The following is a 17,345-nucleotide window of genomic DNA, read 5'->3' on the forward strand; positions in this document are numbered from 1 at the left end:
TACCTTAAAGTTCTCTCTTTAAGTTATCATTTTCATTATGGCATGTGTTGATTTTCATCTCTTTGAGTTCATCTGTTTCAGACTCTCTGTGCTTTCTGGACCTATATATCTGTTTCCTTCCCCAGTTTGGGAAAATATTCAGCCATTAGCTCATCAAATTTGCTTTCTGCTCCTCTCTCTCTTCTCTTTCTGGGACTCCTATAACGTAGATGTTTTTACACTTGATGTTGTCTCAGAGTTCCCCTAAATTATCCTTTTTTTATAAAAAAAATTGAAGTATAATTGATTTACAATGTTGTGTTAATTTCAGATGTACAGCCAAGTAATTCAGTCATACACACACACACACACATATATTCTTTTTCAAATTCTTTTCCATTATAGGTTATTACAAGATATTGAATATAATTTTCTGTGCTATACAGTAGACCCTTATTTATCTATTTTATATACAGTAGTGTGTATCTGGTAATCCTAAACTCCTAATTTATCATTTCCCCCATCCCTTTGGTAACCATAGTTTGTTTTCTATGTCTGTGAGTCTATTTCTGGTTTGTAAATAAGTTCATCTGTATCATTTTTTTAGATTCCACATATAAGTGATATTATATGATACTTGTCTTTCTCTGTCTGACTTATTGCACTCAATATGGTAATCTCTAGGCCTGTCCATGTACTGCAAATGGCATTATTTTATTTTTGTTTTCTGGCTGAGTAATATTCAATATATATATACACACCATATTTCCTTATCCATTCATCTGCTGATGGACATTTAAGTTGCTTCCATGTCTTGGCTATTGTAAATAGTGCTGCTATGAACATTGGGGTATGTGTATCTTTTTGAGTTAGAGTTTTCTCTAGATATAACCTGTTGTGTTTAGTATCCTTTTTTAGAAAGAAATTTTTTTCTTTTCTGCTGTTCTGATTGGGTGATTTCCACTATCCTGTTTTCCAAGTCACTTATGCATTCTTCTGTATCACTTAGTCTACTGTTGATTCTCTCTACTGTAAATTTTATTTCAGTTATTAGATTCTTCAGTTCTTATTGTTCTTTTTTTATATTTTCTATTTTTTTGTTGATGTTCTCACTGTTTTTCTCTATTTATTTCCTCCCCCTTCCCCAAGTTTGGTGAGCATTTTTATGACTGTTACTTTGGACTTTTTATCAGGCAAATTATTTATCTATTTCACTAGTTTTTTTCCCCTAGGATCTTATCTTCTTTCATTTGGAACATATTCCTCTATATTCTCACTTTGTTTGATTTTATGTGTTTGCCTCTATGAATTGTGTGAAACAGTTGCCTCTCCTGATCTTGACATCGTGTTCATGTGTAGGAGTATTTCTGTGCAGACATGTGTGCCTGGTGGCTTTGGTGGGACAGTAGGAGCTGAAGTGGGCATGGGCCAGGGCTCCTGCCAGGGCATGCTGTGGGCCACTGCCTTGGTAGGTGGGGCTGTAGCTGGAGCCAGAGCTTGGCAGGTTAGGTAGAACATCAGGTGCTTTTCAATCTGCTGCCTCTGCACTGGGACTTAGAATGAGTAAATTTTTGTGTTTGTCCTTTTAAGAATGAAGCCTTAGTTTTCTAAAGCCCCCTAGCTCTCCTGGACATAAGCCCCACTGGTTTTCAAAGCCGGTCAAGGTGGTTATCTTCCTGGTGCTAATCCTCAGGGATGGGGTGCCCAATGTGGGGCCCAAACCCCTTGCACCTTAGGGAGAGTCTTCGAATTTTTGATATCTCGGTCTGCTTTTGGGTCACCCACCAAGAGTGTGGGTACTGATTAAATTGTATCTCTTCTCTCCTACCTTTCACAATGTAGTTTTGGCTTTATATCCTTGACTGTAGAAGAGGTGTTCTGCTAGTCTTCAGAGCATTCTCAGAGATAGTTCTATATGTAGCTGTAATTTTGGTGTGGCTGTGGGAGATGGTGAGCTTCAGGTCTTTCTACTCACCATCTTGATCCCCTTCCTTTCATTCTGAAATTTTTTCAAATATTTATGATGCAAAACCCACAGATATTGAGGGCTCGCTGTATACAGAAATTAAAAACTTTCATGTATGCCAACAATGCCCAGTCAAAAGATATAATTGGGAAAAATTCTCACTTAAAATAGCAACAAGCAACAAAAAATGACAAATAGCTTGAATAAACAATAAAAATTGTGTAAGCTCTATATGAAAACAATCGAGAGACACAAAAACATAGAAAGGTATATGACTAACAATGTCAGTACTCCCTAAATGAATCTATAAATGTAATGCAACCCAGATAAAAAATACCAACAGAACAGGTTTTAAAATTTTGGGGGGGAGAGCTGAGAATTATAGAAGCTGACTTAAAAGTTTACACATAAAAATAAACAAATAAGAACAGTTAAGGAGATTTTGGGGAAAAAGCAGTGAAAAGAGGGACTGGCCCAATATATATTAAATGTATAGAAGATGTACAATATTTTTAAGGGGAAAAACTGATGTAAAACCTTGTATCTTTGTCTTTTTTTTTTGCATGAATAAAGCCAAGAAGCAAAGCGTGTGCACACTGCACTCCCCTTTGTGTGAAAACGTGGGCAATGTGATTATTGAATCCAGAAATTAACATACATAGTATATCTCTGGAAGCAGTCACAAGAAACTGCTGTTATTAGTTGCTTCTGGAGGAAGGAAATTAATGGGCTATGGGTTAGGGGAGAGAAAGATTTTTTTTCTTGAGTATTTCCTTTGGTTCTTTTGGATTTTGTACAATTTTGAAAAATATGTCACTATAGAAATATTTTGCAACTAACTTTTTGGAATATATCTCATTTCAAGTATCAAATGACACCTATGTGGTCAATTATGTTGAATCAAGAAGACAATATGCTTTGGGTGGTTTATGATACTTGCTCGTTACTATAGCAACTCTATCAGTTATCCTCCCCAAGGAAGACCAATAAATTCTCACACTAGACCACTGTGAGAATTTGAAAGGCTGGGAAGCCAACACTGTTTGTCTGTTTCAGGAATGAAAAAAGAAAAGTCAGGGTGGTCTGTAAGCCACTGGACACATTTCTTTCTATGGTGGTCTAATTGTTACAATAACATTGGTTTTTTTTTTTAAATTTCACAATGGCCCATTTTGATAATTCTTATGCAAAACCCCTTTTCCCTCAGTCTTGGAGTGACTTCACACTGCCCTCATTGACTTTATGTAAATTGTTCTAATTTACATCTACAATCTATCATTTAAAGTTAGATTTCCAGAGATCAAAAAATTTTCCAGAGATTAACATTACTTTCTAATCCATGCAGTGGATCATGGGACCAACCCACACCACATAGGCTAATCAACAATGAGATCTTTCTGTTGGTTTTAGGCTTTTGGAATCAGAAACTGGCAATACACTCAAACCATGTTACAGTAAGACATACTGTAGTAGAATTCAGTTAATCTAAGTTGAGCCCCACAAAACTTGTTATTTCGTGTTCATATATTTCATGTTGTAAATGTTGTCTGTAACTTGTCAGCATAGCCTTAAATTAGCGAGCTCATTTCTGTCTTCAAGCAAAAAGAGTCAAGAATTTAATATTTAGCTTACAAAAATCCAGAAATAGACCTCATCAACAAAATGCCATCTAGCCCATGGAAAAACAGACATGTGGTGCCTATGGTAACACAAGTTGTATAGTCTTTGGCTCCTCAAATAAAACAAAAATTTAAAAATATATACACTGCCACTAACCACCCCCCCCAATAATCAAGAAACTACAAATGTAAATGTTTGAATAACATTCAAGCTTCTTTGTTAAACTTTCAAACATAAAATTTAAAGTTTCCAGCCTTGATTAGACACCCAATTTGTAATTTGGTATCCCAACCCATGATAGCATTTGCATCCTTTTAAAGGGCTACAGTCTTAGATGAAGACTGGCGGAAGACTTTTAGGGACGGCAGTGGTGGTTGGGAAGACTTTATGTGTACCTAGTTTACTAAACACACTCTCCTTTCCTTCAGAAACTGGAGTTGGGGGTGAGGTTCGTGCCATCAATTCTTCATCAGGAAGAGCAGAGAGTTGCATGGGACAAGGGAAGGGTTAGAAGCCCTGTGTAGGACAGTGGGGGAGGGTGTCAGTGAAATGAAGGATAGGTAATAAGACCCCACTTTTATATGAGGCCACAGGCAGACATTGCCTGAGGAATGTCACTCATTTCCTCTTGTTATAATTTCTAAGGTTACTTTGTCCTCTAGCTCCTCATTCTCTCTCTCTCTCTCTTTTAGAAGTCTCACCTATGTTCATGGATTTAGTCGTGATCTTTTTGCTTCCTACCAGTTTCTCCCGGTCTAGCTTCTCACTCAAATTCCAGGTCTAGCTTCTCACTCAAATAGGATAGTTTTATTTAGATTACTTGACTGTCTCTGCAGACCCAACAACTGTAAGAGCCCACATCACCACCTTCTAAGACCAGCTCCTCCCTTGTATTGTGGGCTCCTTTCACACAGACATACCCCTCTTTAGTCACCAAATTTTGCAAATATTTCACATTTTCATCTCTTCCTTTCAGACCTAATTCTGTTGCCTGATCTGGCCCTGATCTGCAGTCTAAATTCTTGCAAGAACTGTTGAGCTGGCCTGCGTGGACCTGAATTCTGTTCCCCCAATCATCTTGCATATTATGAGTAGAATAATCCTCAGTCAAACTTGTCAGTGATTTTCTATTTCTATAAAATCAAGGGCAAAAATTAATCAATTGACCTAAGAAAGAAATAGACAATTTTATTCAAGCCAAATTGAGGATTATAACCCGGGAATAGCAGCTCAGGAAGCTCCAAGAACTCTTCCACCCATTAGAAATCAAAGCGCAGTTACCTAAGTATTTTGAGACAGAGGGCTGTGCATTAAATGACATATTATTGGCAGTTTACAAAATCCAGATCTGCAAGTACAAAGCCTTGGGTCATGTGATCCCTTACAAGATCAGAAAGGACTCTTATCTTTTAAGGAGTTGTCTTCTTGGTGTGAGGAGAATGCTGCTCTTTATGGTTGATCAGGTGTTTCAGCTGATGGGGAGGTTTGGTGAATGCATAATGCATATACCCAATGCATAGTTAAGGGGAAAGAAGAGGCCAAAGGGTAGAGAAAAAATATTTTGTTTACATTTTTCTTGTCTTGCCATAAAATATGAATTTTATTTCACTTTCCTTTGCCTCTCTTTTAAGGTCACCCATATTCTTTACTCTCTGCCTCCTCCCTCTTCCCAGCTTCACTCCCTCTACTCCCAACACATATGCTAAGTTGAATGTTATGGCGTTCCACCGAGATACGATGCACCCATCTCACCCACCCCCTGGCCCCACTGATAAGATCAGCTGCTGAGGACTCGAAGCTGGATCCCTCACTATGCTATGCCCTTAGTGGAAGCAAATGCAAGCTCCCTCCTGAGGATGACCAGAAGCCAGTGGGATGCAAAGGCCTGTTCCCCTTGCTTCTGTTTAGGACAACTCCAGTATACTATCCCAGCTCTAGAACTCCCATAGGTTCCAATGAGTATAACCGGATTGCTTTTTTTTTTGCTATGCAGTCCTACTTTCTTCACTTCCTTCTGCACACAAATCTTTGTCTCAGAGTTTGGGAAACCAGTCTAAGGTAGGCAGTTCCAGGAGTGGTCCAAGGAAGTATACTCTAAGGCAGGATTTGAAGATGGATCACTCGCTGGCCAGTTGCCAAGGATGGCCCGTTGCCAAGGATGGCCGCTGGCATACTGTAGCGGTGCACTGTTAAAATTCTCCCCAGGGTTAAACTGAGATGGCATGCTGTTGCGGGGAGCTCCTGGTCCAGTACCTTTGGTGCTTAAGAGTTATGATGGACAGCAAGACTATAATGACTTTGGAATTGTGTACCAACTTCCAAGTGGCATTGATCTGTTGAAGAGATTAAAAAAAAAGATTTAGGGTGATTGATCACCAATTCTGTCAGAATATGGAAGCCATAGGGTCTCTGGCATCCTCTAACTAAGCCTTAGTCTCCTGCAGTCAGGCAGACTCAATTGTAGAAGCAGTGCTGTTTCAGGGAAGTTTGGATTCTTAGCCCCAGCAAGTCTTCTGTACCAAAGTTAAGGTCCTAGTAAGGAAGGAGTGGAACCCCTAAAATTGGAGTGGGAATATCTCAGTAGATGCAGTTGAGTATCGCAAACTCTTCAATTCCCTTGAACCTGATAGGCCTGTTGTTAGGCCCCCACTTCTACTGGGGATGTGCTGGGTTGGCTAAGGAAGGAGAGTGAAGTCGCTGTAGAAGCCAAGAAAGTGAGCATGAGATTATGTTCTGAGGGTGCTGGATCAAGGAGGGGCGGCGGAACACTTAGTTGGATGTGACCATGGGAGCAGTTTCTCCTGATTCAGGATTTAACATTGTGGCAAATACCCCCGGGGTGGTGATAATAAGGTACTAGCATGATTCTTGGAGGATCACAAAAGCTATGATCCATACTTAATTACATAGAAGTGCAGGAATTTCCATGGTGGATGGTAGAGAAAAGGATGCACAAGCTCAGAGAAGTGAGCATGCTAAAGTTGGCTTGCTACATAATGCTCAAACGGCCACCAGCCAATGATGGTCCCAGGAAGGCTTTTGTTTATCAAAGCAAGCGATGATGCCTTGCTTGTGACAGGGGCAGCAGCAGTACTAAGAAGCTCAGCCATGCCTGTTCTCTGTGGCTCACGGAAATCAGGAGGAGAGGATGGTTTTATGAAACTAGACCTCCTGATTGACCTGAGAATAGCAAGATCTCAAAATAATATAAGCCATGTGGCAGTGCTTAGCTTTCAGAAGTGAAGTGGGCATAATTGTTGCAAAGAGAAGTAGGACTGGAGTGTCATCCACTAAGCCCCAACTTGGAGATGGTTAAGAGAACATGGTGTTCCTGGAGGCAAGAAAGTTGCACTGCCAACAAGAGTGTTAATTTAAGCAGTCAAAAGAAGTCAGCAATGGATGTTCAGAGGCAGAGCACAGTGTCTCACTAGAGATCACAATTCCTTGCTCAGTTTCCAGATCGGACCTAGAACTCCCTGGCTGAAAGAGAGGCTGATTCCTTGTGAGCAAGGACCCTACAACGCCAAGGCAGGTGTATTAATGTGCTATTCCCACAGTCCTTCACCAGAAAACTTGGGACTGCTTATTTATATAAACGTGCTTTGGAGGAAAGAGGACTACTCAGAACTTTTCAGGATTATTGAACATTGGCTCTGAGTTGACATTAATACTTGAAGACCCAGTGAACCATCACAGCTCCCTATTAAAGTGGAGGTGTATAAGGGCCACCTGAGTTCCAGCCAAAGTCTGACTCTCAGAGGGTCCACTGGTCCATGGACCAACCTGGTGGTCCTTTCCCTCATCTCCAAATGCATAATTGAAAGGGACACCCTTGGTAGTTTGAACAACCCTCACATTGAACCTTTAATTGCTTGAGTAAGAGCTGTTTTAGCGGAGAAGGGCTAGTGCAGACTTCTGAAGCTCCCTACCCTAGCGAAAAGAGTAAATCAGAAACAATGCTGAACTCCAGAGGAAATGGAGAAAATTAATGAAATTCTCAAGGACTTTAATATACTGTAGTAACCCCATTTCACCCGGCCATTCCCCAAATCAAATGGACCACAGCAGGCACATAGTCTAAGAGACAGGGCGGTTGTCCCAGCTGCAGCTGCTGTGCTCAGTGTGGTTTCTTGGTCAGAGGAGAGTAAAGCACGCTCCAGCTCTTGATCTAGCAAATGTGGTTTTTGTCCTACCTTTGAGGAAGGAGAACCAAATGCAGTTAAAACTCCCATGCCATGAAAAACAGCTTATGTGTATGGTCTTGTCCTCAAATCTAAGTTCTTCTATGCTTTGTCAAAATATAATCTGAAGGGACCTGGATTTTATGGACATTGTGTAAAATAGCATTGATCCACCATATGACTGACATCATGTAATAGGACCAGATGAGAGGTACCGTACAAGGATACTGAGGGTCTTAATTTATGCACCACAGTCTAAGGTTCATATACCATAAGGCTTAGAGAGTAGGTGATAAACCTTATAAAGGTTCAGATGACTTTTGATTCCAGTCAAAATGGAATAAACATGTCCTCACTATCCCCCCTCCCCTGACTAAAAATTCCGGACATTATATATATCAAACAAACATAATAAAGCCCTGAAAGGTGGAGAAGAGAGAGCAGAAAAAGTAGGAACCTCAGGATTCAGGGAATTATATGGCTGTGAGTTCTTTGGCTTTCATCCACCCCACCCGATGTATCCCAGATTGAGTACTAGAGAAGCCAGTAGCCCCAAAACACTGATGGATACAAACAACAAGAAAAATTGTGTGGTTTCCCATATTTCTCTTTAGTAAAAGGCATGAGCTGCCTGCTGTGCCTAAGATATAGTGGCAGGAGATTGAGTGAAGAGGGTGACAAGGGTGGGGTTTAAGGAGGATTCAGAAGACAGCCTGATGCTCAGCGGGTTTTAATTGTATTATTTATGATTTGGTCTAACTGGTTACCTCCCATGCAGACATTAATAACCAGCGGTGATGGGTCAATCATCAAGTAAGCTTTCTAGAAATACAAACATTCCAATTGTTCACTCAACAGCAAAAATTAATTTTCTTTGACTTTATAGCTTAAAAACCAATGAGCCAACTTCAGAAACAAGTGAATTGGAACATCTTATTCCATTTGAGTGGAGTATACTGTCCCACTTAACAAACTAAGATTAATTGTTTATTATGAAGTTAAACTGAATTCCTTTGAAATCCATACAGCCAATCAACCACATGAAATTTTATTAAAGAATTTATTTTTTATTGTTAAGTGTGATTCTTGAATGGCAGATAAGTCAATTAAAAAAATGGAGACACCGTGAAACTAAGAAGCATTTAAATGTTGAAACTTGTGAAATGTGAATGTAAAAGTGGACAAGTGAATGTGAAAATGGACAAAACCCAGGACAAGTTCTGGCTTGTTGAAGAGACAAGTGTGATGCACTGGCTGCTAAATGGAAGATGAGGTTTATAACAGATGTCTTTTCGCAGCAGTTTCTCAAGACTTCTTCATTCAGCGTTTGTTATTCAGATAGCACAGTGAGAATAGGTTAAGAATCCTGTCTTCAGCTACTGAGGGATCTCTAACAGACTTGGAAACTCCCCAAGACCAGCATTGAGAGCCATCCCCACCACCTCTGCTCCTTGGATGCCTGATTCAGATTCTCTTTGAAGATGCCAAACCCCAAAGGAGATTGTATGACATAGGCTGGGGGTTGAACTCATCATGGCTGGGCGAAAGCACCCTAAATGCACAGTGCTCCTTCAATGCCCACTGCAATAAGTTCAGAATTCCATTTTTATGGCATATCACACCAGGATCGTGTATAATCCTAGAGTATCTTTATTTTTTCTATAATTTAATAGTATCCCTATAAAATAATTACATTATTCTTATAGCTTTTTTTTTCATTTATAAACAACAACAAATACACTTAAATACAATTTGAGCCCATATAGGGTAAACTTTGTATATACAAGAACCCTGGAAGGAGCCTCACATCACCTGCAGCGTATCATTGCTCCCATTGCTGTACCCACAGCTGGGTTCAAAGAGAGTGTGCTCATGCTTGCATTCTGTAAGTTCACAGCTTACTTCTGCTTGGCTTCTGTGTTAATAAAATGACAAGGGTTGGCTCTGTAGTCAGCTGGAGATTCCTCTCACTCTCCTCTCACCCTCTTCCACTGGCCTCCATCACAATCACGTGGCCCCCCTATCCATCTCAGCTTTTCTGCCGCATGTTTTGCCACTGAGTCTGACTTGAGGTTTTCCACTAACTGTAAAAAAAGTTCAGTCTGAATTTTGACACCCTCTCCACTCTCTCCAGCCCAGGGTACCAGCTCTCAAGGATTTCTGTTGGTTTCCACCTCCTGATTTAGGGCTGTCTATACCATTTCTGAAGCCAAGACCCCCTTTACAGCAGCATGTTCTGTTCAGGTCTCCTGGAGTTATAGGAGTGACAGAAATGAAACCTGCATTGCAGGGGCAGGAAATGAATTTACCAACATGTCCTCCCCTCCAAATGCTTGCTCTTCAGGTGAACATGTCACTGTCTCATGTCAGGGAGCCTCAGTTCCCAGAGCAGCTGGTAGAGGGACTCAAACACCTGGAAGGGGGCCTTTCTGAGTTCCTTTGGCAGCAGCACTTGACACTCAGTGCTGGGAATTACCAGTGAAAGTTTTTCAGAATATGCTGATTCTCACCAATGGCATCTCATTCACATGGAACAGATTCCATAAACATCACTCCCACGGAAGACTTTGTGGGAGAATTTAGCGAAGGGACTCAAAGGAAGCATAATTTTGCAGGAAAACAAATTATGTTAGTTTCCTTATATCAAGAGACTATACACGAAAACCTTAACAATTCATTGTAAAAACGAGAGGTGACCAAATGTTTGCTCATCCTTTTCAAAGTCCATCCCTTGAAAAAGAAACTAGTTTTCTGTATGATAATTCAGATTTCTATATCATATGTGGAATATATGATACCTTATATTTCCTCCTATACCACAAAGTAACCCAACTCCTCATATTTTTAGTTACTTCTCTAACAAGAATTTTTTTTTTGCTTGGTGTCATGGCAGTGAAACAGTATACCTTCTCACTCCACATCAGCACATTAAAAATTAAAGGGTTTTTGAGCTTCCCAGTGAATCCCCTTCCCTGCACCCATCCATCCCAACCCAATTCCTACGTTGTGCGGTAATGCTTTAGTACTTTCAGTGAAAATTATTATTCAATGTAAAATCATTACTCCTCCCATCCCCCCGCCAAATCTAAGAATCATTATTTCTGAGCAAAACACCTCTGGGCAGATCATCACCTACTCCAGTCCTTAGAGTGGAGCTGAAAGCCAGAATCAAAACACTTGGAACAATACATGGGTAGGTCTATAATATTTTTAACAACCTATTACGATGTAGGTCACTATAAAAACCAGTGTCCACATGGAGACCTTTGTGCGTGATAATGTTGTAACTGCAGCAGTAAAAGCGTGCACACCCAAATTCATCTTCAGTCCACAAACTGAGTGGGACTAAGGAGAAGGAGGCGGTGGTGGCTGCTGTGAACAAGTCCCCAGGGAGTTCCGCTTCATGATCCAAGGGGCTCAAGTCATCTCCTTGGTATCGAGTTTGTCAGGAGGACCTCCCTGTCCATGGGCTTTTGGCCAGACGTGCACCCCAGCCTCAGAGGGAAGCCTGGGCTCACCGGAGGGGACGCTCTCAGTGAGGCCAGTGAGCAGCCCCGGAGAGGATTGAAGAAGTGCCCTTGACTCCATCGGGCCAGACCAGGGAGAGATCCGCTTCCTCATTCTGTGGAACAGCGACACTGGACCGACTGCGTCTCCCGGAAGGTTCTTGCCGACGGCGGGGGTTTTCCAGCACCTTCTTGAGCGCCTCACATCCTGGCTCCGGAGGTGCAGCGCCCAGGTGGGTCAGGGGCACAGCCGCAAGGCCCCGCAGGCTGCTGGGCTGTGACAAGGACGCCTTGGGCACGGGACACATGCCTGCCACGGGGGACTCGGGGCGCGTGGGGACGGGGATGGACGGGGACGCAGGCGCGCTGTGAATCCTGCCCGAGCTCACGACTCGTCCGCGCCCAGGTTCACAGACATGCACCGGCACTGCTTCACCTTCTGAATCTTCCGCAGGCGGACGGGCGGGTCGCGGCTGGGGCACTGGAGCTCCACGAGCAGCGCCGCGGCGCGCTGGGGCCGGCAGAAGGCGCAGGACTGGAAGGAGCCCGAGCCCTCGCCCTCGCCCCCCGGCCGCGGGATGTAGAAGGAGTTGCACTGGCCATAGCAGAAGTGGTTGAGCACCGTGCGGCTGTGGCAGCCTTCCTCGCGCACTGTCTGCCTCAGCCGCTGCGTCTTGCACCAGTCCCTCCGCAGGTACCTGCGCTCTGTCACCACCAGCGCCTCCTGGCTGGAGGAAAGCACCTCCCTGATGTGCTGCCAATTCTGTGAGTTGTTGGTGCCTCTATCCTTGCGAGGCGATGGGATGGCTCCTGCCGGCCGGGCCCCCTGAATTTCCTCCAGCTTCCCCAGTGCAGCCACGAGGAGCAAGGACATGGAAATTTTCCAGAACATCCTATAAGGAGAGAAGAATTAGAGGACTTGGTTGAGACAGGTGATTGCGGGCGGTGGAGCGGGAGAGCTGCTGAACTATAATCAGTATCAAGGATGCAAAGGGCACAGGCGTTTATTTGGGGTGTTAAGAATTGCAATATGGGAGACACAGATTCAGGTAAAAGTAAAGGAGTGTTCCAGGGAAGAGAAAGGGGCTTATAAAGACAAAAGCTACAAGGTTGCTAAAGTTGTCTTGCAAAATTTATGATTAGCTTTGACTCAAAAGGGAAGTATTTGCACTTAAGAGATGAGCTGCTGTGAGCTATTTAGGTTAAGGGCCTGATAAGTATCTCCAGTTTCTGGAACACAACCGCAGGTGTTCCGGATGCCTATATGAAGACAATAAGTGTCGGAAAGTTCAGACTCCATCCGGAATGAGATGTGTGTAAGTCCCACTTCTTCAGTGGCCTCCTGGCTACATTTTAGAGAGCACCCTTAGCAGCACAGACTCCATTGTGATTTTCCTTTCACGTTCCATCCTTTTGATTGAGATCTTTCTTTTGAAAGCATTGGTGATCAACGATTTGGTCATCTGGCATCAGCATGGACTTCCTCAGTGCTGGGAAGACTCATTCCCAGAAAGTCATGTCCCATAAGGAGGGAAACAGGTGGTTGTGTGTGAAGTATACTTTTAGAGATTTATGGCCACGTTTGAGCAACAAGGCACCATCTACAGAATGAAAATACGAGAAGTTCATGGATCTGAACTAGGGGAACTCGTAGAGGAGTGGTCAGTCATCTCCAGACATCAAGCTATCATTTCTCCTGTGGAGGGCATCATAGTATAGCAGCAAGAGATACAGAGAGTTAAAAACTTACAAAATATACAGAAAGTAATAAATATGGCAAGGATCAATAGTGATGTCCTAGGCTATGATTTTAGACAACTTTTACCTGAGCTAAACCAACCTTTTAATATTTCTCCAAAACTGGGTATGGGGTTATTCATAGCATTTATTTGCTTTTTAAAAATATTAAGTGAGTGACATTAGATGACTCACCTGGTATAAAAATACAGCATTCACTTTGTATTGTAGCACAGGTACCACCCTGAGAGCTGTAATAATGTCAAAAGCCCTCCAGTTTTGTAAGACTGTCTTTCTCATTGAAGATAATTCAGAATGTAAACGATTTATAGCTTGTTGGTTGTCACTTAGCACTTGTTGGATAAATTTTGTTACGCTTCTATATGAGTTATGATGTCTTCAGCTCCCAGTGAGGGAATAAAAATACCTACCAAGTGATCATACTGGTGAAAGACTGACCTAACCCACCTTGCTTTTGTCAAGGGGTAATTTGCAGGGGCCATGTTGAGGATTGTGCAAATATGCCCTTGAATCCAAGGAAACCCTAAGGTACAATGTCCCCTCCACCTGAGAGGAAGCCAAGGCCAGAGGTTACTTCACAAAGCCTGTGGATTCCATTTGAGGCCACCCAGAAAGTACCAGATCATCTCTCCCAATCAATTCCCAACCAATGACAACCTTTTAAAGTGATAGTTTCAGAACAAGAATCACATGGTGCCTATCCTAGATGTTGGGTATTATCAGGTAAGTTCATTCTTGTATGGTAAGCTGTTCCCAACATAAAGGGGGTTTGGTACTTAGATGTCCATAGCCCAGTGTTAACCGTATAATCCGTCCCATAATAGAGGAATGGTACATGCCCCTAACCCCTCAGAATAGACAAGAGGTGACTTCTTTGGTGTTGGTCTAGTTCTTTCCTGAGACTGGGCCTAGGTAGCATTGACAGAAAACTAATACTGATGTCCAGAGTAACTTAACGTTTGGTTGATGGGCCATCCATTGAGTTCCAGTTAGTGATACCTGTGGTTTCTAGAGTAGTACTGACATTTCTTTCCTCTGAAATGAAATTTCTTAAAGCTACCAGTTGGATCTTTGTAGAGGAGATATCCACCTAGTTAACCCAGAAGTGACAAGGGCAGTTGTCCACAAATGCAACAATTGGATTCATTTTTTTTTGAATTAGCATATAGTTGTGCCCATAGGAGAAGAACTGTTGAATCAAAAGCATTGATATGGGGGAAAAGATAAGTAAAAAGCAAGATTATTCAGGCCTGGTCCCAAATCTCGGGAAAGCTGTCCGTGGCAGGTGTCATCGCCTTCATTATCCTGGCCTTTGTCTGGTTAGTTTTAGTTTCAGGTCTCCAGACAGTTGCGAAGTCCAGGCAGGAGGTGCTGCTTTCTTTAAACAAGAAACACGAATCTACGCGTCAGTGCCCTTAAGTTTAGTGGCACGAGGGTTAGTTAACAGTGCCTGGTAAGGTTGCCTCCAGCGAAGGTGGAGGGCATACTGGTGAAGGTGTTTCCAATAAACATAGTTGCCAGGTTGGAGGTCAGGTGGTAGGTCTTTGTCTCCCAGGGGTGAGCTATGAAGAGACTGCTCTAGGAGCTTTATATTAGTTTCAGCGGCTTTAGTTAATTCTTGCATCTCCTTTCACCACAGCAGGTTCATATTTTCCTTCATCTAGTCACATGGGTCTGCCAGTAACAATTTCAAGTGGTGGCAGTCTATTTTTTTCCTGAGGGAGTAGATCGGACATTAAGCAAAACCAAAGGCAGTGCTTGGGCCAAGGCAGCTTAAATGATTCAGCTGATTTTGCCAGCTGAGTTTTAATTATTCCATCGGCACATTCCACTGATCCAGAGGACTGGGGCTGGTGAGCGCAGTGAAAATGTTGCATAAGTCACAGACACAGCATAAAGTCTGTCCTGTAAAGTAGGAATCTCCATTGCTACATAGTTCAGAGGGAAATTCCCCAAGTTGGCTTATTTTTTTCCAGCTCACTTGACTAACTGCTGTGGCTGTAGCTCTGGGACAAGGAAGTGCTTCGACCCAGCGAGAAAACATGCAAATCGTTACCAGAACATACTGTACCCTTGAGAGGGAGACAACTGGACAAAGTCCATTTGCCGTATCTCAGTGGGTCCCCAGAGGAGAGGAAGATGCCCCAGAGATGTACGAATAGGTTTTCCTGGGTTATAGTTAGGACAGATTTGACCTCTTTGATACGTTCGGGAGGCCATCTTGCAATAGTATTGCTTTCCCCAAGAAATGGTTTTATCGGTATTCCAGTGGGTTACTTAATATATGTGTGTAATTCAAGACTTGTTCTTGGAGGCACTCCGGGAGGACAGGCCAGCCGCTGGGACTGAACCATAGGTGCTCTTTAGAATCAGACTTTTACCTTGTTGTAGCCGTTCTTCCTGTTCAGTGGGTAACCAACCGCTGAGGTTATCCTTTAAGTCGCCACCAGGTTTGGGAGGCCACGGAGTCACGGCCAGTTCTCACAGGAATTCGTACTTCTGGGGGTGCTGCTGACTTAGCGGCAGCGGCAACCAAGGGATTTCCTTCGCTTTCCTTGGTGTTTGCCAGCGAATGCCGGAAGCTTTTTGTTTTTGTTTTTAATGGCCTCCAGAAAGCTCAAATCGTATAATAAGCTGTATATAATCCTTCGCCCAGGAGAGGGCAGGAAGCCTTGATGTGTCCAGGGCTTACCAGCGCCGCGCGCTGCGCTGACGCCCACCTGCTGCCGGTGTGCACGCGAGGAGTTTCGTCTCCGGCTGAAAAGGAGGCTCGAGGTAGCGCGCGGAGCCCTGCGTGTTGGACGGAGCAGCGTCGGGCGCAGCTTCGCTCCCGCAGTTTCAGTTAAAGGCACCGGAGCCGGCCCAGCCCTGTTCACGTCCAGTCTCGGTCTTCAGACACGACCCCGCGGTAAAGCAGGTTAGTTCTGCGCCGTCCGGCGGTGCCTTCCTGAATGTGCACCCGGAGTTAGCAGCTGGTTGGTCCACGTCAGGCCGTCCTGAGGGGTTTTATTCGACGGAAGACGAGAAGGGGAGCAGGACCGAAGCTGCTGCCGTGAGCCATCGCTACGCGCGAGGCGGGCGGCAGAAGGGCCTCAGGAGCGGCCAGTCCGCCGGTGGACAGACGCGGACGGGGAGTGAGCGGGCTCCCCGAGGGCACGCGCGCCGTCGGCGGGGAGCCCGGGCCCACTCCTTCCACAGCCCGGACTGTGTTTGTGGTGGCAGCAGCTGCTCTCGTCCAGGGAGGCAGCCCTGCCAGCAGTCTGTGCTTCTCCAAAGGCCTCTTTCTCTCTTCCTTTCCCTTCAGTCTTAGGAATCGGAGTTGATCTAGCTAAGAGTTCCCAGAGAGGTTACGAGACGACTGAGATAAACAGGGGACGTCTTAGGATCAATGAAAAGGAATGGGTGGGATCTGAACTGTCTCTAGAGCTGCATTTCTAGTTTTGCAAAGATTTGTAAGGTGAACTTAAGTGACATCACATGTGGACCCACCCATCCAACTTCATCATCTGCAGTTTGCTTGTTTCCGTCAAGGAGCTTTCTCAGCAAGAGTGAATCCAAAGATCTGTGTGTTCCGTTCAGGTGATCGTTGGTTCCCTTAGCATGTCCAATTCACGTTGTCTGAACATCACATGCTGTAATCCAGGGGTTAACCTGATGGTGTTTTGGTGCCATCTCGTTGGATGTGGTTTTAAAAGGGGCTGTCATTACAGGGGCTAAGTCTGGTTAGCGTCCTGCAGGAGAACGAGAGAGACAGCAGATAGCAAGGAGGAGAACATTGCGCTGGACATTCAGAGGAACAGGAAGGAACAGAGGGAGCAGGGGGGCAGTGAGCTCTCAGAAGCCCCAGAGGATTTTTCCAATTTTGAAATCTTTTGAGACAATTGTGAGTTAGTTTCTCCAAGAGAAGCAAAGGTGGATTTATTATTACATTTGGAGTCAGTCCTCAGAATACTGACTGAAATATGCTTCTCTTTCTGGGTGAACTGTTCTATAGCTTTTCTCCAATTGAGCTTGCAAATAAATTAATGTTAGGAATCCCAAATGATCATCAAGTGGGCCAGTCAAGTCCATGCAACAGAAATTTTCAAGAGGACCGCTTGCAAGTTTTTACCGTAAAATGAGCTGAAGTTCCTCACCATGGCTGCCCCTCTGCAGTGCCCTTAGAAACAGAACTCCCCATAACTGAGTACTCACCAGGATGAAGGATTCCCTTCCCGTGTAAAGCTGGCAGCAGAGGACACCTTAAGAAAGGCCGATAACCTCGACCATAATAGGAGAATGGACAGGACTTAACCCCATGGCCTGTGGCTGTGAAGAAACGTGGGCATGGTTCTC

General features: G+C 43.7%; 1 protein-coding gene across 3 annotated transcripts in view; it reads right to left on the reverse strand.

Moving 5' to 3' along the window:
• Positions 1 to 8,883: 8,883 nt before the first annotated feature.
• The window catches only part of GREM2 (gremlin 2, DAN family BMP antagonist), a 90,945-nt gene continuing 82,483 nt past the window's right edge, over positions 8,884 to 17,345 (reverse strand). For 2 of the 3 annotated variants that reach the window (XM_031690048.2, XM_006198879.4), the window contains exon 2: positions 8,884 to 12,145. In XM_031690048.2, the coding sequence (XP_031545908.1) occupies positions 11,638 to 12,144 (507 nt within the window). In that variant the 5' untranslated portion in view covers position 12,145 and the 3' untranslated portion in view covers positions 8,884 to 11,637. Of the gene's footprint in view, positions 12,146 to 15,391; positions 16,169 to 17,345 lie in introns of those variants that run through there. The other variant, XM_072948547.1, reaches the window with a different exon arrangement.

This window comes from Vicugna pacos, chromosome 23 (genome assembly GCF_048564905.1).
Source record: "Vicugna pacos chromosome 23, VicPac4, whole genome shotgun sequence".
NCBI lineage: Eukaryota > Metazoa > Chordata > Mammalia > Artiodactyla > Camelidae > Vicugna > Vicugna pacos.